This window comes from Mytilus trossulus, chromosome 6, assembly GCF_036588685.1.
Source record: "Mytilus trossulus isolate FHL-02 chromosome 6, PNRI_Mtr1.1.1.hap1, whole genome shotgun sequence".
NCBI lineage: Eukaryota > Metazoa > Mollusca > Bivalvia > Mytilida > Mytilidae > Mytilus > Mytilus trossulus.
The window spans coordinates 71,332,488-71,349,642 of NC_086378.1; the positions used below are offsets into that span (position 1 = coordinate 71,332,488).

The 17,155-nt window shown below is 31.3% G+C and overlaps 1 protein-coding gene across 1 annotated transcript in view; it reads left to right on the forward strand.

The window, feature by feature from the left end:
- Positions 1-17,155, forward strand: part of LOC134721793 (phosphatidylinositol-3-phosphatase SAC1-like) — a 39,214-nt gene that overhangs the window by 14,676 nt on the left and 7,383 nt on the right. The window contains exons 13-15 of the mRNA XM_063585011.1: positions 1,797-1,869; positions 2,200-2,293; positions 14,699-14,800. Coding sequence (XP_063441081.1) covers positions 1,797-1,869; positions 2,200-2,293; positions 14,699-14,800 — 269 coding nt within the window. The remainder of the gene's footprint in view (positions 1-1,796; positions 1,870-2,199; positions 2,294-14,698; positions 14,801-17,155) is intronic.

Sequence of the window (17,155 nt, forward strand, 5' to 3'; positions counted from 1 at the left end):
GACCAAGGTGAGCGACACAGGCTCTGTAGAGCCTCTAGTTTGTAATACAATTAAAGTAGAAATCATGGATGTTTTTCCCCTACACATGGCAATAGTCATGATTATGGTGAGTTTGAGATTTTTTCCACTCATTAAAACTTGATTTCTGTAACTGTGAATTTATTGCCTGCTTTTTTATGTTCAGATTGTTAATCCACTGAATTAGAAATAAAAAGAAGAGATCTAAAAAAAAAAAAAAATATAAACACTCCCCTCCCCCCATTTTAAAATTTAGAAGTCATCTAAAGTCATATCCTAATGTTGTTGGGGTTTTAGGAAAAGCCTTTTTAGGTAAATCAAAACCTTATGGGACTGACTTAATATCTAAATCTTGCAAGACTGTTCACTACCTTTTTTAATACATAAAATATAGCCCATTGATCATAACATTCTATACATACTATCCTCCATGAATATTTTTAGAAATTTATCGATGTAATATATGCTCAGATATTCAAGGCATAAAATGATGTTTTACTTGTCAAGAAAATTACATAACTTTTGCAATATGCAGGAGTCTAATATCTGTTGAATCTGTTCTAAAAATATAAATTATGTCATAGTTAACTTCCTCTTTAAAAATTGGAGTTATCTTCCTTTGTTGTCTAGCCTTCGACTTTAGTCGAAAAAGCGAGACTAAGCGATCCTACTTTCCGTCGTCGTCGTCCGCGGCGTCCACAAATATTCACTCTGTGGTTAAAGTTTTTGAAATTTTAATAACTTTCTTAAACTATACTGGATTTCTACCAAACTTGGACAGAAGCTTGTTTATGATCATAAGATAGTATCCAGAAGTAAATTTTGTAAAAATAAAATTCCATTTTTTCCGTATTTAACTTATAAATGGACTTAGTTTTTTTCTGCGGGGAAACATAACATTCACTCTGTGGTTAAAGTTTTCAGAATTTTAATAACTTTCTTAAACTATCCTGGGTTTGTACCAAACTGTGATAGAAGCTTATTTATGATCAAAAGATAGTATCCAGAAGTAAATTTTGTAAAAAGATAAATCCATTTTTTCCATATTTTACTTTAAAATGGACTTAGTTTTTCTGCAGTGAAACATTACATTCACTCTGTGGTTAAAGTTTTTAGAATTTAATTAACTTTCTTAAAATATCCTGGGTTTGTACCAAACTGTGATAGAAGCTTATTTATGATCAAAAGATAGTATCCAGAAGTAAATTTTGTAAAAAGATAACTCCATTTTTTCTATATTTTAATTTTAAATGGACTTAGATTTTCTTCCAGTTAACATTACATACAGTCTGCAGTTAAAGTTTTCAAAACATTTAATAGATTCATTAACTATCCTAGATTTTTACCAAACTTGGACAGAAGCTTCTTACAATCATAAGATAGTATCAAGAGGAATATTTTTATAGATTTTTTTCCTCATTTTTGTTGAGCCTGGGATTTACAGCAAAAGTAGGCGAGACACTGGGTTCCGCGGAACCCTTACAAATTTTCTAGAATAGCTGTTAAAACAACATCAACCATTGAATATTTAATTTTACTTCCCACTGATATATTGAAGCAGTCTTTACCTCTTAGTGCTTTCAAGCACTTTGATTTTTAAGAGGGTAGCATTCAGTGATAACCTTTTAAGTTCTGGTTTGCTTTTTCTCAATCTTTTAAAACTTGGAATCTTTTCAGGCTTGATGTAATTAATGCAAAATGCTTTAAAATTTATTAAAATTGTACTGTAGTTCTCTTATGACTGGTAAATTAAAAGGTTCACCGATTTTGATTTTTAGATTGGGCAGATAATGCAGATGTGATGTCAAAACAATATGCAGGGACAGGTGCCCTGAAGACAGATATTACAAGGTAACGTACTGTGTATAAAACCTAGAGGAGTGCTGAAGTGATTTTACAATAAAAATGTATGTAAAAACTAAAAATAACAAAACAAAGCAAGGTTGAGACATTATGCAACTTATTTAATCAAGTATGCTTAAAGAATTATAAAATTTCAAAATATATGATATTAAGGCAAAGAATAGATATTTGGATGGTATTTCAGATTTTGTAAAATTTGTATGCATTTGAAACATATTGAACAATCATAAAATTCAAATACGAATATTTTGGAATATTTCTATTTGTAGCATAAAAGCAAAGATCAAGATTTAATGAAATATTTTCCTATACTTTCAGACAAGGAAAAAGAACAAAATATGGGTTGTTAATGGATGGTTGGAATTCATTGATAAGATATTTCAAAAACAACTTCAGTGATGGCTTTAGACAGGTTAGTATGATTGATGTAAACACATTGTTAACAAAAACAAAAAATAGGACAAATGCATTTGTTGAAACATATCTTTTAGTATAAAAAAGAAGATGTGGTATGATTGCCAATGAGACAACTATCCACAAAAGACAAAATGACACAAACATTAAGAACTATAGGTCACCATACAGCCTTCAACAATTAGCAAAGCCCATACCGCATAGTCAGCTATAAAAGGCCCCGATAAGACAATGTAAAACAATTCAAATGAGAAAACTAATGGCCTTATTTATGTAAAAAAATGAACGAAAAACAAATATATAACACATAAAAAAATGACAACCACTGAATTACAGGCTCCTGACTTGGGACAGGCACATACATAAATAATGTGGCAGGGTTAAACATGTTAGCGGGATCCCAACCCTCCCCTAACCTGGGACAGTGGTGTAACAGTACAACATAAGAATGAACTATAAAAATTAGTTGAAAAAGGCTTAACTCATCAGAAGTGGTCTGTTATATTCTTATTGTAAAATTGTACAAAACATTAAAAAACCTTTCTTTTTCTTTTTCTTTGAAGTCCTCTTTATGTTGGGGAGATTTAATTGTTGAAGATGCACATAAACCTAAGTGTGCAACACAATCTCGTAATAGCCTCTATTTTGTGTCTTGCACAAAAGCTGAAGGAGACCAATAGAAACTGAAATCACCAAAAAGTATCACCAAGACAAGATCTACAAATAATATTAATAACCAAAACTGTCAATAAACCCCTTTCTCTCTAAAACAAGGAAATATTTGAATCAGGAATAATTTTGAATTCTGGAAAATTGATTAGAAATGTATGATGAAAACTAACCCAACTATAGGGTAAGCCATATACACATGGCTAAGGTTAGTTTTACTTTCACTATCATTTCAGTATCAACTAACCCCCTTCCACAATGCATGCATGGCTAACCCTACTTAGTTGGGTTAGTTTTCATCATACATTTCTAAATTATTAGAATTGTATGATGAAAACTAACCCAACTATCAAAATTATTCCAAATTCAAATAATTCCTTGTTCTAATGACATTTTTACCATTTTTTGGCATTTTTACCTATAGAATGGAAAACAATAATAGAAATAGAGAAACTTTGATTGTTTAAAATCAACAAGGCAAAATCAATAAATAAGTCAGCATGGCCAAAATGGTTCTGTGATACTACTTATTGAAATACTTGTCCTTTAATGCCATTTTGTTAACATTTTTTTGCATGTTTGCCTATTATCTTGAAACTTTTATAGTTATATAGCAATTGTCAATGCATATTTGATCAGAGAGACAAGATCTGCCCTTTTCAACTCCAAAATCTAAGGATTCCGTCTTGACCCTCATATAATTTGGGCTTCTTTTTTTTTAGGCAAGCAGTAAATAAATGTTGGTTATAATTACAAAACCAGTAATAAGATTCATTTTCTGATCCCTTCATGACTGAATGTTTGTTTTGTTCTGTCTATTTAAATATCAAACTTAAATGACACACACTTAAAGATTGCAGTATAGATAATTGATCCATTCGCTTCTTTTAATATTTGTTTTAACTTTAAATTTAAGATGCTGTCATTTTCAAGGTTGATCAAGTGGTGAACTTTAAATGTATTTATCAGTATAATTTTATTTCTAGATTTTTGCCTTATTGGAAATTATGCAATGTTTTCTATCATTTGTGTGTTGAGTGTTATGTTCAAATGATAAAACTAGAGTTTATAAATGATATAGGTGTAAAAGCAACTGATTACAGCTATTTAAAACCGACAAGGAAGAATTAATTCAAGATAAAAAGAAATCTTTGTATATGAAAAAAAAACCTTTATTTTATCTTATACCCAGACTTTTTTCATATACATGTGAGTCTATTTGACTTTAGAGGTAATTCATGTTGGATACATGTAATTTTATCTGATCATTCTCATTGTTGCTCCCTTGCTGTTAATTATTGTTCTATTTTGGTATTGTATGACTCCATTTCAGTTCGATATTACTCCATTACAGTACATTACACCCTATTCAGTATCAAGACTATGGCTGTCAGACACAAACACCCTATTTTTGAAATATTTTGATTTACTATTAAGGCCATTTGAGGAATGTCATGCAGCATATTATTTATGAAAAGTACTCAATGACTTTACTCCACATCCCCTAACAATAGTCTCAATTACATTTACACCATATCGCCTTACAAAAATCTCAATGACATTTACACCACATCTCCTTACAAAAGTCTCAAGGACATTTACACCAAATCTCCTTACAAAAGTCTCAATGACATTTACACCACATCTCCTTACAAAAGTCTCAATGACACTAACACCACATCTCCTTACAAAAGTCTCAATGACATTTACATTACATCTCCTTACAATAGTCTCAAGGACATTTACACCATATCTCCTTACAAAAGTCTCAATGACATTTACACCACATCTCCTTACAAAAGTCTCAATGACATTTACACCACATCTCCTTACAAAAGTCTCAATGACATTTACACCACATCTCCTTACAAAAGTCTTAATGACATTTACACCACATCTCCTTACTAAAGTCTCAATGACATTTACATTACATCTCCTCACAAAAGTCTCAATGACATTTACACCAAATCTCCGTACTAAAGTCTCAATGACATTTACATTACATCTCCTCACAAAAGTCTCAATGACATTTACACCAAATCTCCGTACAAAAGTCTCAATGACATTTACATTACATCTCCTCATAAAAGTCTCAATGACATTTACACCACATCTCCTTACAAAAGTCTCAATGACATTTACACCACATCTCCTTACAAAAGTCTTAATGACATTTACACCACATCTCCTTACTAAAGTCTCAATGACATTTACATTACATCTCCTCACAAAAGTCTCAATGACATTTACACCAAATCTCCGTACAAAAGTCTAAATGACATTTACATTACATCTCCTCACAACATTCGAAATGACATTTAAACCACATATCCTTACAAAAGTCTCAATGACATTTAAACCACATATCCTTACAAAAGTCTCAATGACATTTAAACCACATCTCCTTGCAATAGTCTCAATGACATTTAAACCACATCTCCTTACAAAAGTCTCAATGACATTTACACCAAATCTCCTTACAAAAGTCTCAATGACATTTAAACCACATCTCCTTACAAAAGTCTCAATGACATTAACACCACATCTCCTTACAAAAGTCTCAATGACATTTACATTACATCTCCTTACAAAAGTCTCAATGACATTAACACCACATCTCCTTACAAAAGTCTCAATGACATTTACATTACATCTCCTTACAAAAGTCTCAATGACATTTAAACCACATCTCCTTACAATAGTCTCAATGACATTTACATCACATCTCCTTACAAAAGTCTTAATGACATTTACATTACATCTCCTTACAAAAGTCTTAATGACATTAACACTATGACACCTTACAAAAGTCTTAATGACATTGACCCCATATCTCCTTACAAAAGTCTCAATGACATTAACACCACATCTTCTTACAAAAGTCTCAAGGACATTTACACCACATCTCCTTACAAAAGTCTCAAGGACATTTACATTACATCTCCTTACAATAGTCTCAATGACAATTACACCATATCTCCTTACAATAGTCTCGATTACATTTACACCATATCTCCTTACAAAAGTCTCAATGACCCCTACACCACATCTCCTTGCAAAAGTCTCAATGACATTTACATAACATCTCCTCACAAAAGTCTCAATGACATTTACACCACATCTGCTTACAAAAGTCTCAATGACATTAACACCAAATCTCCTTACAAAAGTCTCAATGACATTTACATTACATCTCCTTACAATAGTCTCAAGGACATTTACATTACATCTCCTTACAAAAGTCTCAATGACATTTACATTACATCTCCTTACAATAGTCTCAAGGACATTTACATTACATCTCCTCACACAAGTCTCAATAACATTTTCACCATATCTCCTTACAAAAGTCTCAATGACATTTACATTACATCTCCTTACTATACCCTCAAGGACATTTACACCACATCTCCTTACAAAAGTCTCAAGGACATTTACACCACATCTCCTTACAAAAGTCTCAATGACATTTACATTACATCTCCTCACAAAAGTCTCAATGACATTAACACCACATCTTCTTACAAAAGTCTCAATGACATTTACACCACATCTCCTTACAAAAGTCTCAATGACATTTACATTACATCTCCTCACAAAAGTCTCAATGACATTTACATTTAAACCACATATCCTTACAAAAGTCTCAATGACATTAAAACCACATCTTCTTACAAAAGTCTCAATGACATTTAAACCACATCTCCTTACAATAGTCTCAATGACATTTACACCACATCTCCTTACAAAAGTCTTAATGACATTAACACCATGACACCTTACAAAAGTCTTAATGACATTTACACCACATCTCCTTACAAAAGTCTCAATGACATTTACATTACATCTCCTCACAAAAGTCTCAATGACATTTACATTTAAACCACATATCCTTACAAAAGTCTCAATGACATTAACACCACATCTTCTTACAAAAGTCTCAATGACATTTACACCACATCTCCTTACAAAAGTCTCAATGACATTTACATTACATCTCCTCACAAAAGTCTCAATGACATTTACATTTAAACCACATATCCTTACAAAAGTCTCAATGACATTAACACCACATCTTCTTACAAAAGTCTCAAGGACATTTACACCACATCTCCTTACAATAGTCTTAATGACATTTACATTACATCTCCTTACAATAGTCTCAATGACAATTACACCATGTCTCCTTACAATAGTCTCGATTACATTTACACCATATCTCCTTACAAAAGTCTCAATGACCTTTACACCACATCTCCTTGCAAAAGTCTCAATGACATTTACATAACATCTCCTCACAAAAGTCTCAATGACATTTACACCACATCTGCTTACAAAAGTCTCAATGACATTAACACCACATCTCCTTACAAAAGTCTCAATGACATTTACATTACATCTCCTTACAATAGTCTCAAGGACATTTACATTACATCTCCTCACACAAGTCTCAATAACATTTTCACCATATCTCCTTACAAAAGTCTCAATGACATTTACATTACATCTCCTAACTATAGTCTCAAGGACATTTACACCACATCTCCTTACAAAAGTCTTAAGGACATTTACACCACATCTCCTTACAAAAGTCTCAATGACATTTACATTACATCTCCTCACAAAAGTCTCAATGACATTAACACCACATCTTCTTACAAAAGTCTCAATGACATTTACATTACATCTCCTTACAAAAGTCTCAATGACAATTACACCACATTTCCTTACAAAAGTCTCAATGACATTTACATTACATCTCCTTACAAAAGTCTCAATGAAATTTACTCCACATCTCCTTACAAAAGTCTCAATGACATTTACATTACATCTCCTCACAAAAGTCTCAATGACATTTACATTACATCTCCTTACAAAAGTCTCAAGGACATTTACACCACATTTCCTTACAAAAGTCTCAAAGAAATTTACTCCACATCTCCTTACAAAAGTCTCAATGACATTTACACCACATATCCTTACAAAAACCAAAATTGAAACCTTTCTCACTTATAAAGTTGAACTTCACCAAAATGAAGCTACTCTTGTTAGATTGTTTATAGAATTTACATGAGGATAATTCAGTTCTGGACAACTCTGTGCTGATGGTACATATTTGATAGTTTATAAAAACTGTCGTGAGGTAAAATTTATTTAAATAATTGTTAATGTAAGAGACAAAATCATTTCAGGGTTGTACAATTTTAAATAATGATCTCTAGTCTTGAATCCAATATTAAGGCAAAATAAAAAATTATTATATGAAATTGTTTTATTCCATTAAAATACACATACATGTATGCTACATAAGTAAACAAGTATTGAGTTGACCATTGTCTCACTAATGTACAGCCCTCACAATGAACTTCCAACATCAGTAACTGTCAACAAACATGACTATCTTTCAAACTTAAATGTTACATGAAAGATTTAGCATCTTGATATGGTCATTTCATATAGCTTGGCATACTTATTTTCACTGTCTTCTGATGTACCACATCCAATATACAGTTTTCCTGACGAAGAGAACGCAAGAGACCATGGGGAGGTTATGTTCATATCACTTGTTTTATAATATGCCATCAGTAGGCCAGCATTGTTCAGGATATGAAGAGTATCTGTAAACACATCAGCTACAATAACATTGTCTCTAGGTGTTGTCACTATGTCTCCTGGTACGAATGGTTTAATCTTTATACCATGGAAATCTTCGTTGATCACTGCATGTCCAGTATAGATATTGATTATATCACCACCCTGTCCTAACACTACTACTCTATATACATCTTTACTTACTCTATCCACCACATGAATATTCCCATTTCTAGTACTGGTTATACTCATGGGATAGGTAAATATAGGGTTTTTATGTTGATCATGTTCATATACTCTCTCATGGTCTCCATTCTGATTCATTAGTACTACAACCCTAGTCACTTGTTTAGGGGGGTTGTCATTAACACATCCTACTAGAACTTTATTGTCATTGGTGATATGGACTGCTGTAGGAAGGAATGGTGAAACATTATAAACCGAGTCTGTAAGTGAACCTGTCTGACCACTGATTTGTTTAAGTTTTGTTTCCCCAGTAGATATAAGCAGATTATTTGATTGAGTGACAGACATACTGTACACCTCAGTTTTATAACTGGACAAAATCTTCAGTTTGGCTCCTTCAGGTTTCACTTTTTGAACTAAACCAAGCTTACCCAAAGTAATCCAGAAAGACTGATCTATAGAGGAGCAGACACGTGATACTACATCCAGTTCAGTTTGATAGAGTTTATTTATTTCCAGATTTCTATGTGGTTCGTCAGATGGATTTTCATCCAATTCTAACACCCCAATGTTAAATTGAGTTATCTGCCCTGGAACAAAGTTTGGTGTAGATAAATTACTTGATCTGGCTTGAGGCAATTGGATGTCAATATTTTTTTCTAAGTTGCTGACTTCTGTGAAGAATTGAGGAGTATTGGTAATTTTAATGCATTCCTGGACTTCATTGTTTTTAGTTACAGCTTGTTTAAGAAAGATTGAAACAACATTTAAATCAGATTTGATTGAGTCAGAAACAGTATTGTGACGTTCATCCAATTCATCTCTGAGTTTTTTAAAGTACATTTCGACTTCTTCTTTGACAGATTTTTCTTGCTTAAGAACTTTTTGATGTACCTTGTTATATTTAGAATTTTCTGATGATAAAAGATGATTAAGCCTTTCTTGTCTTGAAACAATTTCTTTCCTATTCCTTTGAATTTTACTTTGTCCTTTTTTCAACTTGTCTATTTTCATATCATATCCTTCCTGGATGTCTGTTAGATCATGTTTCTTGTGAACTTTTGACACACAGGTTGGACAAACAAGAGTGTCACATGTCTTACAATAAAGACAGGCATTTTGTCCGGCATGATCCTGACAGGGAATGTTTGCAAAATCAAGTTCTTCTTTATAAAGACCAATTTCTTTTAAATCAATTATTCTGTGATCCTTTGCAGTTTTTACTTTTAAATGTACTCTCTCCTTACAATGATTACACAATAAAAGGTCGCAGTCTAAACACTTCCATTTGATGGGTCTATTAGTTTCACATAATTCACAACATACAGGAATTTGTCCTTTTTGCGCTGATTTTGAAAACGCCATTTTACATTTTTACGTACAACACAGGTATTCTATACTTCCTTAAGTATACTTCCTTAATAACCGTATTCAAAGTCAAATGATTTATAAAATCTTTATATCAGTTATAGATAATTTTTTTTAGATAACTGCATGTATTGAGTTAGAAACACTTTAAATATTTAAATGTAATGATTTTTATGAAGAGGTTTATCAGTAAGACAAACAAGTCAACATAATCAAATTTGTAAGGCGACTTGATTTGAGTTATTTCCCTTTAATGACAATTTTTACAATTTTATTGGTTTAAGCCTACAAAACAACCAAAAAAGAAAGTGAAAAAAAACATGTGGGCTGTAACATACCCTACAAGCAAGTACATGTCGTGCTTAATCACCAGAATGAAATGGAGAATAGAATGGGGAATGAGAATTATTCTAGAATTACACAGTTCAAACATATTGGAATACACAACAGAAAAAAGTCATTGGACAAAAGTGAGTTCCCAGTCAAAAAATGTCCTATCATTTCAACTAAAATCTATAATTTTCAAAACATTGAAAATTATTACGAAGTAACTGTATGAGCCATTTTCTAAATATAGATACCAAAGATGTAGAAATATCTGAAGTTTTATTGTATATTTGGTAATAATATTATTCATGCTCATTTTAATTTTCTGACGAGATAAACACAATGAAACAAAATTCTTTAAAAATTTGCTATCATTCTAACCAAATTAAAATCGTAAAAATTTGCATTTCTGTTTAATTTATCAGATGATGAAAACAAAACTCAAGAAAATCATGACTAAATAAACAATAAAACTTCAGACATTTTTACATCTTTTGATATCTATTTTTTTTAAATCACTCATACAGTTAGTTGGTAATATTTTTTTGAAAAATATCGATTTTGGTTGAAATGATAGGACATTTTTTGAGTGGGAACTCACTTTTGTCCCATGACTGTAGTATCTTCCACAAATTCTTCTCATCTGAAATTATATACTGAGCCAAATTTTGACAAACTTTGCCACAATCTTTATAAGGGTAGATTTTTTTTTTTATGTGTCTGATACCCAGCAGCCTAGCTTAACGGAAAACATGGTTAAAAATAGAATATAAGGGTAAAATACAAGTTATTGCCATTTTATGATGATTTTCACCAAATAGTAATTCAAGATATTTTAGTTATTCTTCCATACTGCTTGACATCAATAACAATTGAAGATCTTGTTTCACCATGTTTTCGGTGGTGGGGTTACAAGTGCAATGATGTTTTCGTGTTTCCTATGATCAAAACCTCTTTAGAAACTACCAGGAGTTAAGGGTATATTAAAGACAAATCCCTCTGTTGTTTATGCGCGTATACCAGCGCAACAGTACTATGTCGTGCGGATTTATGACGTTGCGGTTTCCGCCAACTGGAAACGTTTATCAGAGTTATTCCTCTTTGAACCGATGGAGAGAGTAACAATCGCTAACGGCTTTGATAGATTAATCTGCCTAAAGAAAATGAGAATTGTTTTTATATATAGACATGTTCCAGAATTGGATGAAATATAGAAAATGAAAAGAGAGTCAACTATACAGCAATCTAACAACAACAAAATAAAACAAAAATGACTGTAAAGAAACGAAACAGAATCTGGATACTCGACAACAAGATGAGCCAATCAAATTATAATATAATACTTTTTTCTAACAAATTTTCTACATGTATCGACTTTCGTAGGTTCTTAATTATATCGATACTTTACAAATCATTAATTCAATGTATCTTTAGCAATAGTTACATTACGTACCTATATATGGATATGGCAAATTGCACTGACATATTTTGAATGTGTACGGCACTAACATTTTTACATGAATATAATAATAAGATTTCTGATAAACACCAACAAAACAGTAACCTAACGATGCATACATGTAAAACAAAATACATCTAGAGAAGTTAACATACAAGCAATGCCTTCTAACATTGTAGTTTTTTTTTATATGACCATTCCGAGTTTGTTCCGATTTTCCAAATTTGATATTTATGTATAAGGTGCGCAATTTTTGTATAAAAAAAACATAATTGTGCCTGTGATATAAAGTTGTCGGAATGAAGAATTACAGAGGAATGCATAAGGAAAAAAATTAATTAAAAAAAATTTTGAGACAAGAGGTCGGACTAGGTTTTATTCATACTCACGGTATGACAGCTGTATGAGTATACTTAGACTGAGTTTCTAGCAACATTACGGAATATTTCAATATTCTTAGATGCCGAAGGATGAATGATCAAAACAGAAATCATGTTAATTAGACCCCGTTAACACCTGCATGGAATTGAAATTAAATCGATCTCTGAAAAGCATCTTCGCATTTTCAATCTTATAAGAACTTGTGCGTTTACATTTAGTAAACATTCTGAAGGATGCCTCTGGGTGCGGGAATTTCTCGTTACATTGAAGACCTGTTGGTGACCTTCTGCTGTTGTTTTTTCTATAGTCGGGTTGTTGTCTCTTTTATACATTCCCCATTATTGCAGATCTAAATAATCTGTCTAACCATTTCGTTAACAAAAAATCGTAGAAAATTGAATAAGGAAATATTTGGTTCATTAGATAATTATATGCTTCTGCATTTATTAACTCTATTTCTGATTAACAAATTTGTTTTTTTGTTATTTTCTAGGATGAATTGTGTTACATTTGTCCTTTCGGGACCTTTTATAGTTGTGTATGCGGTATGGGATTTGCTCATTGTTGTAGGCCGTACGGTGACCCATAGTTAATAATTTCCTGTGTCACTTGGTTATTTGTGGAGAATTGTGTTTTTTGCAATCATACCACATCTTCTTTTTTATTAATAAACTTTAATTAGAATGACGCAAAAAACCTTGAATATATTTATTTGGTTTTTGTTTTCTCCATGGCACGTTCTCTCAAATCATTTGAGAATAAACACTGAAATCAGCTTTTTTTAAGAACATTTTTAAACTGACCATGCGCAGATTTATTTTCACATCTACATAAAACACTTGGAATGTTATATCAATTGATTGATTGAAAAGTCGATCGCGATGTATCTTAAGCGTTTTAACTTGAAGAACAATTGGTTCATAAAAAAAATTGGTCATTTAAAACTACATCTTGAGATGGAATGTTTACGTCCGATCGAAGATCGATCTTTCTTATTTTTGCAATACTAAAGATCGGCGATCTCAGAAATTATCGATCTTTATTGTTAGTGGAAACGGAGACTTAAATTTCTAATGATTTTAAGCAATTATCATCAAAATAAAAAGGAACTACATTCTTAAACGAAATTAAAATTCATGGTACCGGAAGCAAAATTATGTCTTGTCTTTCAGATATACTTTGATTGGACAACGATATTATATAAAAATGTCTTCACTATTTTAAAAATAATTTCTGTTCAACACATAATCACTATGAATAACCTGAAATGAAATGTTCAGAGAAGCACTCGTGTGTACATTTGTACAACGCATTGTTTTCCAACCACCGCATTTATATTACGTGTCTGTGATACTGACTGAAAAACTAAGTACTATCATGTGTAGATTAATGTGAATTTATCGTAGTTTAAAACAAAACAAACAACAAAACAGCAAATGACGAGAACTGGTTTGTCCTTAATTTGTAAGAATATAGCCTAAACCGGCCGAACATCTTTTGACGTTGTTTAATTGGCGCAATGTTTTTCCCGCCAATTCAATTTGTTTACCCCTTTTTAGAAATATCTCTTTTTCCACTACGGTGACCCCATCTTTTTATTTCCTTATTTTGTTAAGATATAAACAATGCATATTCTATTGAAGACTCATGGAGATATTATTGGTTTTTTATTTTTTAAACTTGATTTTTTATAGGTATTTCACAATAAAAAAAGGCGGGAAAACTATTATAGCAACTTATCGTTATCATTTTCCACTCAGAAAATGGTGATATTAGTAAAATAGTTTGTATTAAAAACTAGGTTAACAAAACCGACAAGTTTTTATTGGATACGGACTTTAAAAAAAATATTACACTGCTATTGACTAGAAGTCATAATTTCCAAATTCTGTGAAAAAGATGGCGTTTTAAATCGAAAACGAGGTTGGTGACCCCATTTTTTTATTTGCTTATTTTAAAGCTTTTACCTAGCCTAAAGTAAAAATAAAATATAAAGAAGATATTATTGGTAGATCTGAATAGAAGGATTTGTCTTTAAGCTTGCAATACTTTATCTAGTTGGAAATGCGCAGCCCTATAGTTATGATTTTTAGATAGGGAAACTAAAATTATATAGATATAAGAAGATGCAGTATGAATGCTAATGAGACAACTCTCCATCCAAGTCACAATTTGTAACTATATGACTAGTGTAAACCATTCAAACAGAAAAAAACAACAGTCTAATTTATATAAAATTCAAGAAATATTTACCAATTGACTTGTAGGAGTTATGAGTTTTTGAACTTACCAGGTAGTTTATTATTGTTTTTTTTAACTTGATAAGAAATCTACAGGTAGTTTATATATAATTTTGATAAACCACATGCGTACTAAATTATAATTTTGGTACCTTTGATAACTTTTACATTATTTTGCCAGGACTCGATGGATTTGTTCCTAGGAAATTACATAGTAGAAGAGAATGAAGGTGTAGTCAGACCATCACCATTACAGTCAGAGAGAGATTGGAAGTTTTATGCCGTAAGATTCTATATTAACTTATATCTGAAAAAAATACAATTATAATAAGGCTGTTCTAGATTTGAACTCATGAGGGGGTGGGAGGCACCTTCTTTCAGATGCCACCAACCCTTTTTATAAAATTTTCATTGTACAATGTATTAATGATTTTACAAAATTCTTAAGAAAATGCAACCAACCACAAAATATTTATTTGAGTGCCCCCATCCACACAAGTGCAAAAATCTGGAACAACCCTTATCCCATATTACTTTAGAATATGCCTGAGTGTATTTGGCATACTTTTAAAAACTGGTGTTTTCTAGAAACTTTAAAAGCAGTCCAAAATCAGTGAAACGAACATCCAAATGTTTCTAAAAACCATATCCTCTATTATTATTTTCAATGTTTCATTTATGAAAAAATTGAATCATGCAGTGTTTAAGAAATTTCAAATTTCATCATGGCATTTATGAAATACCATCATGTTTTAAGAAATTATAGCATCCCATCCATAACGCAATCTATAAGAAAAGAATTTCAGATGGCTTCACATTACTGGTACCATGATGCAAAAGACCCTGGGGAGAACACTGAATTCATGAATTAAATAATACCTGTTTAAGAATTTGATCAATGTTTTGAAATAACATGTGCTGTATAGATAGTATTTAGTAAAGAAGTTGTATAACTGAAGCCATTTATATGATTGTTGGTTACTATTTTCAGATTCCTGTTATATTTGTAATAGCCACAGCCATGTGTTTAATTTGTGTTCTATTTTCAGATTCCTGTTGTATTTGTAATAGCCACAGCCATGTGTTTAATTTGTGTTCTATTTTCAGATTCCTGTTGTATTTGTAATAGCCACAGCCATGTGTTTAATTTGTATTCTATTTTCAGATTCCTGTTGTATTTGTAATAGCCACAGTCATGTGTTTAATTTGTGTTCTATTTTCAGATTCCTGTTGTATTTGTAATAGCCACAACCATGTGTATAATTTGTGTTCTATTTTTAGATTCCTGTTGTATTTGTAATAGCCACAGTCATGTGCTTAATTTGTATTCTATTTTCAGATTCCTGTTATATTTGTTATAGCCACAGCCATGTGTTTAATTTGTATTCTATTTTCAGATTCCTGTTATATTTGTAAAAGCCACAGCCATGTATTTAATTTGTATTCTATTTTCAGATTCCTGTTGTATTTGTAATAGCCACAGTCATGTGTTTAATTTGTATTCTATTTTCAGATTCATGTTATATTTGTAATAGCCACAGCCATGTATTTAATTTGTATTCTTTTTTCAGATTCCTGTTGTATAAAAATTTGTAATAGCCACAGCCATGTGTTTAATTTGTATTCTATTTTCAGATTCCTGTTATATTTGTAATACCCACAGTCATGTGCTTAATTTGTATTCTATTTTCAGATTCCTATTGTATAAAAATTTGTAACACAGCCATGTGTTTAATTTGTATTCTATTTACAGATTCCTGTTATATTTATAATAGCCACAGCCATGTGTTTAATTTGTATTTTATTTTCAGATTCCTGTTATATTTGTAATAGCCACAGTAATGTGCTTAATTTGTGTTCTATTTTCAGATTCCTGTTATATTTGTAACAGCCACAGCCATGTATTTAATTTGAATTCTATTTTCAGATTCCTGTTATATTTGTTATAGCCACAGCCATGTGCTTAATTTGTATTCTATTTTCAGATTCCTGTTATATTTGTAATAGCCACAGCCATGTGCTTAATTTGTAGTCTATTTTCAGATTCCTGTTATATTTGTAAAAGCCACAGCCATGTGTTTAATTTGTATTCTATTTACAGATTCCTGTTATATTTGTAATAGCCACAGCCATGTATTTAATTTGTATTCTATTTTCAGATTCCTGTTGTATTTGTAATAGCCACAGTCATGTGTTTAATTTGTATTCTATTTTCAGATTCCTGTTATATTTGTAATAGCCACAGCCATGTATTTAATTTGTATTCTTTTTTCAGATTCCTGTTGTATAAAAATTTGTAATAGCCACAGCCATGTGTTTAATTTGTATTCTATTTTCAGATTCCTGTTATATTTGTAATACCCACAGTCATGTGCTTAATTTGTATTCTATTTTCAGATTCCTATTGTATAAAAATTTGTAACACAGCCATGTGTTTAATTTGTATTCTATTTACAGATTCCTGTTATATTTATAATAGCCACAGCCATGTGTTTAATTTGTATTTTATTTTCAGATTCCTGTTATATTTGTAATAGCCACAGTAATGTGCTTAATTTGTGTTCTATTTTCAGATTCCTGTTATATTTGTAACAGCCACAGCCATGTATTTAATTTGTATTCTATTTTCAGATTCCTG